Here is an 8,866-nt window from a genome sequence, read left to right as displayed (position 1 = left end):
AAACTCTCGAAAGTGCATAGGTAGAGTAGAGTCACAAGCTAGATAGTGAAGTCGAAGTCAAGAGAGTGGCAAATAGTGAAGTGTTATACTTCAATTTGCTTAGTGAAGCCTAAGGGAAACCTAAACTCAAAAGAGTTTCTAAAGGAACACGGAGAAACCAGTGTAATCACCAATGTGCTAAAACAAGCAAATGTCCGATAAGCATCTCTTCTCCAATTCTGTAATCTCCAAAGTTTAGGTTCCCAGGCGATGAATATAAAGAATCACCTATACACACAATACACGCACTGTATCCGACAGCTAATCGAGGGACCTGTGGGAGATCAATTCAGGCCACTGGGAAAGCAAGCACCAATACCCTCCTAATCAGTCCCATGCCCCTCCTAAGAGTTCACTCAACAATGTCAACACTTATCACTTGGAACTCTTGGAATTCTTTTTCTGGAAGGCAATGTGTAAAGACTAAAGAGTTCTAGTCAAAATTTGTTCGCTTACAAGGGGCAAACAAAACCTTCCCAAAAGATTTGATATACAATTTTCTTGTAACCTGAATTTTCGAAGGTTGGTTCGGGGTTCATTTTTACACACATGTACATGTCGAGTCGAGCTGAACTAGGTGATATGGCATGGCAAGGCTAGGTGAGGCACTGTTGTGTTTTATTTTTTGGGCATGGAGTGTTCTTCTTCGACTGATATAGAATCATCATCATCATCATCATCAGACCGACATGAACGGTCTTGCATTGAACATCGGCCAAATTGCATTGGATATCAGCAACAAAAAATATTTTTCTGCATCTTCTCTCTTCAAAATATTTACACACTAGTGTTCTTCCTCTCTTAAGGTCCTTGCTTTACCATAGACCCTTTGAAAGCATTTTCTGTTTGAACAAACTCTATAGTACTCGAAGGGGCACAGAAGCAGAATACATAACTGCTTGTGGGTACCATATGGTTGTTTTATCTTAAAGGTCGATTCATGCTTTTTCCAATTGCACCACTGGGGCGCCTGAACCAATGCAACTACAGAACTGGTTCATAGATCAGGAAAATGATGACTACAATGCATAAACATGAAAACTATTAAGTACCCATGTTCCTAAACAGATAAATATTGAGCACAAACTTGTAAACAAAACTGCGAAACCCTATCACCTTCAAAGTGCTCTCCATTAAAGTACCTACCAGTCAACAGAAAATACTAGTTAACGCATCATACAAGGGAGAGAATCAAAACTAGACAAATACAGGGAAGTATGAACTTCCACAATCAACATATCCACGGGCATAACAACGCCGAGTTTTTTCAAAGAGGAGGCCATCCCACAACATGCAATGTTTGATAGCAGAACTCCCAATCATAAGTCTTCACCACTAAGATCCCCCCATCGAACATTATACTTTGCAGCAAGATAATGCGCTCCAACTGGACCTCTACTACCATATGGGTAGAGCTCTGGTGCAATCTTCCTCTCCTCCAGTTCCTTCAGCAAAGGTGTGAAAAGTGCCCAAGCGGCATCAAGCTCATCACTTCTAATGAACAGCCGACGTTCTCCTTCTATGGCATCTAAAAGCAGCCTCTCATATGCATCCGGAATTTCTTTTGGATACCTTCCCAAGAGAACCCAAAAGAAAACCAAAGTCAGATTAATACTGAACTTCACAAGGTTATAGACAATGAACACCATAGAGTTTGCCAAAAGGTATCTAATCTCTACTTTGCCACTCAGTTTACACAATTGTTGAGGTACCCTCAAATTTTTTAGATGCTTACTCTGACCAATTAGCATATTAGCACTCTTTCCTACTGACAGGCTCACTAAGATTGAATAAATGGCCCCAGTATTGATTCGAGCAACAGAGGGCATTATTTGGATCTATATCCCCACCAACTGTATCACTCAACTTTCAAGAAGGATGGTTAAAAGTATTTGGATCAATTCCTACCTCGTTTTGTAAAGCAGATTAAGGTCACTGCGGTCCAATCTCATGCCAAGCCCTGGGACCTTGTTATTGATCCTCAGATATATAGCTTCATCAGGTTGCACACGAAGAACAAGCTCGTTCGTAGCTTTATCTAAATCAGTCCCAAAGTTCCGCTTATACAAGTTGCCTGGGACATGTCTAAACTGCACTCTAATCTCTGCTCTGCATATTCAATCATACAGATCCCAAGAATATGAGGGCAGTCTTTAAAAGCATGTTAGCAAGCAAGTGAAAGGAAAACAAAATCCGCTCACCCCTTAGTATGAAGAGCCTTGCCTGCTTTCATCAAGAAAGGCACCCCGTCCCATCGTGCATTATCAATGAATAAAGCAGCTGCTGCAAAGGTGGGAGTGAGGCTGTCATTTGGCACGGTTGGATCATCTGTGTAACCAGGATAAGACTTTCCACCAGCTGAGTGCCCCTTATATTGACCTACAATTAGACCATCAATCTGCAGTGGCCTCATTGACCGTAAAACCTTAACCTGTACCAAGAAAAAGTCCGAAATAAGAAAAAACTACATTTATGTAAGGTGGATATTTGTGCGGTGGAAACACAAGGTTCCCTTTATGTTGATCAGAGGGACAGTTAAAAAAGTTAAATCAGAACAAAGGACAAAAAGAAAGTTCGATCCTCCAGTTAAATGAAGCACCAGAAAGGTGATATCCAGCAAAAATTCACAGAAACATATTATCACACAATTCAATATGATCGGTTCTCTTAAAGAACACAATGCAGAAGAGCAACGAGAAATGATGCAGAATGAGAAGAAAAAAAATGTGACATTAAAAAATATAGAAGGTTTATGATTGTAGGACCTTTTCATTCCTAATGTCCTCCGCATCCAAGCTGACAGGTGTCTCCATTGCAAAAAGTGCCAATATTTGAAGGAGGTGATTCTGCATTATATCCCGTATTATCCCATAGTTATCAAAGTATCTGTAAAAAATAAGACACAATAAGGTACTACTCGCCTTAAAAGAACATCAAGCAGGGGACATTCAGAACTAACCCGCCTCGACCCTCAGTTCCAAAATCTTCAGAAAATATTAGTTGCACATTTCTGATGTAGTTCCTTGACCACAAAGGCTCAAAAACAAGATTGGAGAATCGGAGCACTGATAGGTTCTCAACAAGCTCCTTACCCAAGTAATGGTCAATCCTATACAAGAACCAATCAAGGAAATTTTACTTTGGTTTCATTTGAGAAAGCACTGTATCAAATTCAAAAATGTACCTGAAAATCTGATCCTCAGAGAGGTATTGCTTCAAACATCTGGTCAGCTCTCCAGATGATGCCAAGTCACGACCAAATGGCTTTTCAACAATGACTCTAGTCCACCCATTTGCAGAAGAAGCACGACGACTAGCACATCGTACCACATCCACAAATATGTTGGGAGGTATTGACAAGTAAAATAACCTATTGGGGTGTCTTCCAACCTATGATAGTTACTTGATATTATCAGAAGATAGATGCAGGTTTCAGGCTCACCAGGTAGGTATCAATGTTTTCCATCAATTGCTTCCAAATCTCTAATATGTCGATAAGAGATGAAGGGTGACAAATTAGCACAAATATTCCAAATGTTTGCGTCATCCAAATACTCTGACATATGTTTCACCAAAATTACTACTAACAAATGTGAGACAGAAATTAGGTTTTCGAACATATTTTGGATGATAAACACCGAACATGCATTATAAGGATAACATTTTCATAGTTTTATGACTCATACTACCAGTAAAAAATTAGCAGCATAGATATCACTAATGATAACATACATTATCTACACTATTTTCATTTTTAGTTATCCATGTGGCAGTTTTAACACCCCACGCACCCACCCACCCACCCACCCACCCCAGAAAAAATAAAAGATAACCCATGTGAATGCATCTTATTCAGTAACAAAACCCAGGCTGGTGCTGAGTGCTTATTCTATCATAATAGCTCAGCTTAGCAGAATTGATGCGGAAAGCGATTCACTATTGCTTGGGGAGGTTTTTAAATCTAAAACCTTGGCAACACAAAGTATAGATTTCAATAAGGGAACATCATAATAGATGGTCATGCAAAGGGAGGACCAATTTAAATAGCAATCAGGTTATAAAAATCTCTTACGACTTATTTTGGGAAATTAACACAGTAATCTTGCTTGACAGAGTTGGTGTTGGAAGGCTTTAGAAAAAACATTTTTTTTTTTCTGGGAAAGGATTATATCCCCTACCCAGCATACCCTGGGTTATTTGAGCTACTAACAAGGATACAGGCACCTGAACCAACACCGAAATGTGACTCTTCTTTTAAAGAGAAACCTTACAACCTTTGCATGGCAACTCAACGCACTTATCATGTACCCCAATTCTATCAAGCAGGATCAGAGAGGGGGAAAGTGGCCATGTCCATGAAATGATATGGATCAAATTATAAATCAAGATATGGGAAGAGTGAAGATTTTCTGAAGAGGAAAACAGGGAAACACAAATAAGAACCCCCAGCGCGTAGCATCACCCTCCCCCATATTATCACCATTGAACCTTTTGTAAGGTAAAGTACCACTTTGATTCTAAAAAACATTTTGTAGGGTATTATGAATTGAAAGGACCATTACTCAATGCTGGTCCCGCCTATGTGGAGTCCTATGAGGGTGAGATTGGACAACCTGTGGCATCTTTTGATCAAAGTGACCATCCACAAGACTTGAACCGAGGCATTTTCCCTGGCAGCTCGAACCTTATACCATTGCTCTAAGCAAATAGGGTATAATTGCATTGGAGTAGACTAAAGTTCTGCAACACAATGCTTAGATATAGCAGAATTTCACTAGGGTGGCATGCATAAACTAAAGAAAAAACTTTGAATAGAGCTTTCAAATCCTCATTTGAGGAGAAACCATATTTAAGGGTGCCGAAGGGAGTATACAGAAAAACATTCATATATATGTGCAACTACCAGTTTAGAACACTCCATTTCCACTCAACTGATTTTCAATAGGATATGAGACTAGGAAGGCATATAGGATAGAAAAACAGTAAGGATATTCTACTCGTATTTATAGTACAAAGAGAAAATACAACTATTAAAAACAGTGGAATGAAGCGATAGCCATGACAGCCTACATAAATAGGGGGAATACGAATAATTATGAAACAATGATCAAAATGTCCAAAAACTATAGAAATTAATTGCATTACCTCTTTATCTTTCAGTTTCTTGTCTAATTCTGAAAAATTCTGCTCAGAGTTATACAGGCCAGAATGGTAGAAGCACCTCTGCAAGAATTGATCCATCTTGTCACCGCAATTTTCCCTGAAAACACCAGCAGAAATAAATAAAGGTTAAATATAAGCTAAAGGATGGGAATGTTGCTAAATGTTTAAGCTGATGGTAAGTACCTCTTGTCAATTCTGCAAGTCAAAGTTTCACTGATCATGTTCCTCAGCTCCTCATCACTCATCTTACGCCGAGCATAACCAAAAATAGTAAAATGCTGCGACAGAATTAGGGGGTGAAATTTAAGAATCAGAATCACCACAAATCTAACTGAAAAAGCCCATGTTGGTTCTATTACTCAAGAACTGTAATGCTAAGAAAATTGGAATTGATGAAGCAGTAAAATTAAACCTCAGGTAGACAATCTTCATAAAATAATGCAAAAAGCGCAGGAAAGATCTTCTTCCTAGCAAGGTCCCCTGAAGCTCCGACAACAGTAATGCTGAAAGTAGATTTGGTCTTTCCTGGCTCCGAAAAGAGAACTGAACCATAATTTACTCGATTCTCAACGGGTTCTTCCGTTGATGACTTCCCACCAAAACCTAGTTTCCAAAAAATCCATGTCACCCTAGAAAATCAATTAAGAGCGAAAAAGAAAAAGTGGGGGAATACCAATTCAAAATAGAGGGAAAAAAGAAAATCAATCTGAGGGAAATGGGTATGCAGCACATCAGAGATTAAGACTAACTGCAAGGAATAAATAAAATATAAGATCATCTCCAAGTAAAGTTGGATAGTAATCAGGCAAGAGAAAGCCAATTGATTAGAAAATATACACTGTGTGAACTGATACAAAGCAAGAAAAAATAAAAGGAAATGGATAAGTCAATTGGGGAAAACACCAAGCATAGAAGAGAAGAACCCATATGAAGAAAATCAAAAGCTACAGTTAAGGATTCAAGAACTCACCATCTGGGGAAGAGATCGCGTTTAAAGGGTGCCCATTAGAGGATTTCAGTTCAAATTGCTTTCTCAAATGGAAACTGCGATAGCCACGAGAAATAAGAGTGGTTTTCCTCCTTCCTGGTACCATCAACCTTCCGGAAATAAGTCTCTCCTGCTTGAACGAGGAGGGTGATAAGAGAGTAGTGGGGGAAGAACAAGGACTGTAACATCTAGCCATGCAATTGGATTTCAAGGCAGAGATGCTTCAGGAGTTGCCTTGAACGTTGTCGAAAGCAGCTTAGAACTCGGAAATCTGAAAACTTTGAACGCTCAAAGATCAGATTAGGAAGATATTTGCCCAATAAATATACAGCCAAAATGACCCTTTTAAGTGTTCAAGAGACCAGTAGCCTATGAGCTATAACAGTGTTTGAAATGCTAAATTGGTAATTGCAGCTCAAAACTGGTTTTTCTTTCTGGCACACCAGACGAAATGGAAACGTGATTGCTGACTCAGAAGCTTAGAAATGGCAGCTGAGTTGCCTGACCGAGGGCCCACCCTTTTATCTAGTCAACCACTTTTCTTGCCACTTGTCTCAGCCTAATCACCATATGCAACGTGGCATACATAGTTACCAACGAATAACTTAATTGAGAGATTCAACTATTAACAACAAAAACTACTATTCATTCTTATCCCAACTAAATATGGCAGCTACATAGATCTTTGCCTTTCAATCAGTTTTATTCAAACTTGTATATAGTCTTTATAATTGAGAGATTCTACTAACAGTGCCTTTAAATAAGGATCAGCTTTGGCAAACCCATGGTGAAGAGAGAATCTCTTAATCCATGATAGTTGAATGAACTCTTAAAATGGTGTCAACAGCAAGTCCTAGTCAGCCTTTTTATATTATTCCTATGGGAAAAGGGATCGAAATCTTCTATAGAGTCCATTGTTGGCAAAGGCTGGCGAAGGATACCTGCAATGGCGACACGTGGTCGATGCCACGTGCATAGTGGATCGTTGGTCTGAAATCTTGATTTTGGAAATGGACTGGGTCGACCAAAACCCCCAAAACGTAGAGGTTTTCGAACCCTATCCCTGTTTCACATCTTCTTCTCCCTCCTTACTCTCTTCTCTTTGGATGAAGCTAAACCCTAAAAACTCATCGACTGGTCTGCCATATTACAGCCCAAGTGATTGAGAAAAGTGTCTCTGAGCTGTTGGGGTTTAGTATGCCCTCTCACATAATTAGAAACTTGTAAGTGCAATTTTTTAAATTAAATTTTCTTACTCATTAGAAGAAAAAAAAAAAAAAGAAGGATGGGGTGGGGGGGCATGGACATGAGTTTCTTGCATGTATGAGATTTAGGGACTGAGAACTACGCAACCTTGCCCTAAGAATGCCAATATCTGCAAGCAACTATATTTAACTTACAATACAAGCCATGGACGCAAACCTAAATTAGAAGCAACTTGCAAAGTTGAAATAATTGATTTAATGCTCACTCATGCACATTATGTAAGGACATAGAAAGCCAAGTGTTAAAGTGTCTCATACACAATTTAAATCGAAACCCCAAAATTAAGCAACATCTAACCACTTAAAACGGAGAATAGCTCATCTGGGCATTTGTCCAATTAGCCATAAATAATTTCACATCAATCAAACTGCTTAAACCACCAACCCAGCATAAGGTTTCTTATAATCAACAAAGTAATCCTGCTGGGGCCCTAAATTTGCTTGATACCTCTAAGACTTACCTTTCTTTTTTACTCGTCCCCTACGCATACCTGTAAGTATAAATATGGACATAGCTTGTTCATGTTTTTAGTTTTGGTTTAAGCTCTTCTTCGTCTGGGTTTAGTTGATCCTTCTCTATTAAGGTTGGGGGAAGCTTGAGGGAGATAGAGATGGCTTTGAGATGGCTACTTCATTCTGTGAGTGCCTATGCAATTGGGTTCTCCATGGATGGTAATACTAATGCAGTACTGTCTGGTGAAACTGTAAGGTACCCAGATGAAGGATATAGCCATGGAAGTAGCAGCAAAGGCAATAGGTTGATTGATCTAAATGAAGGCAATGCAAAGATCCTGAAAGAGAGTTATTATGGCAAATCTCACACAGGGTTCCAGATGCCCCTTCATTATCCTAGGTACAAGAAAGCTGACTATGAAAACATGGAGGAGTGGAAGGTTGATCAGGTTCTTACAGAATATGGGCTCATCAGTTTCAAAGGTACCCTTGAGGAGAAAAGGGCATTTGCTACTGGGGCCTTCTTATGGCCTGATCAGCTCTGAGAATTTAGATTTAATAAAAACCTACCCCTCCAACCTGCAACTTCTTTCTTCTTTCCAAGGTTTGTGTCTCGCAATTTGTTATGAGGAGTGACTCTATGCATGCTTATTAGGCACTCAAACTCATGATTGTATAAAGTCTTTTACCAAAAAAACTGATTGTATAAAGTCTCTAGTAATAAAAACTCTTCTAGTTATTACTATTTCAATATTTAATTTAAGATTTGTTAATGAGATGAAACCCATTTAAGGCTTTTTTTTTTCTGAGGGATGTGTGAGTGGGGGTGTGGGTTAGTGGAAAAAACCCGAGTTGGATTAATCTTCATGTACAAATATCCCTAGTCCATAGATATGGCATCTATTTTCTCTCTCCTCATCCAATAGATGTCATATCCACAAATCAAGAATGTTCACGT

At 39.0% G+C, this 8,866-nt stretch overlaps 2 protein-coding genes across 2 annotated transcripts; one reads left to right on the top strand and one right to left on the bottom strand.

The window, feature by feature from the left end:
• Positions 1-1,151: 1,151 nt before the first annotated feature.
• On the bottom strand, positions 1,152-6,535 carry LOC122093627 (glucose-6-phosphate 1-dehydrogenase, chloroplastic). Its single transcript, XM_042663990.1, has 10 exons — positions 6,173-6,535; positions 5,615-5,805; positions 5,386-5,480; positions 5,185-5,299; positions 3,224-3,429; positions 2,999-3,148; positions 2,805-2,925; positions 2,241-2,470; positions 1,948-2,148; positions 1,152-1,611 (listed from the first exon to the last, which is right to left on the bottom strand). Exons 1-10 carry the CDS (start codon positions 6,384-6,386, stop codon positions 1,359-1,361), a joined length of 1,776 nt encoding a protein of 591 aa, XP_042519924.1. The 5' UTR covers positions 6,387-6,535; the 3' UTR covers positions 1,152-1,358.
• A 1,457-nt stretch (positions 6,536-7,992) lies between these two features.
• On the top strand, positions 7,993-8,659 carry LOC122092653. Its single transcript, XM_042662880.1, has one exon. The coding sequence runs from the start codon at positions 8,067-8,069 to the stop codon at positions 8,451-8,453; it is 387 nt and encodes a 128-aa protein (XP_042518814.1). The 5' UTR covers positions 7,993-8,066; the 3' UTR covers positions 8,454-8,659.
• Positions 8,660-8,866: the final 207 nt, after the last annotated feature.

Source organism: Macadamia integrifolia, chromosome 11 (assembly GCF_013358625.1).
Source record: "Macadamia integrifolia cultivar HAES 741 chromosome 11, SCU_Mint_v3, whole genome shotgun sequence".
NCBI lineage: Eukaryota > Viridiplantae > Streptophyta > Magnoliopsida > Proteales > Proteaceae > Macadamia > Macadamia integrifolia.
Note: the sequence above shows the minus strand (reverse complement) of the source record. Positions and strands in the feature narration are given on the sequence as shown.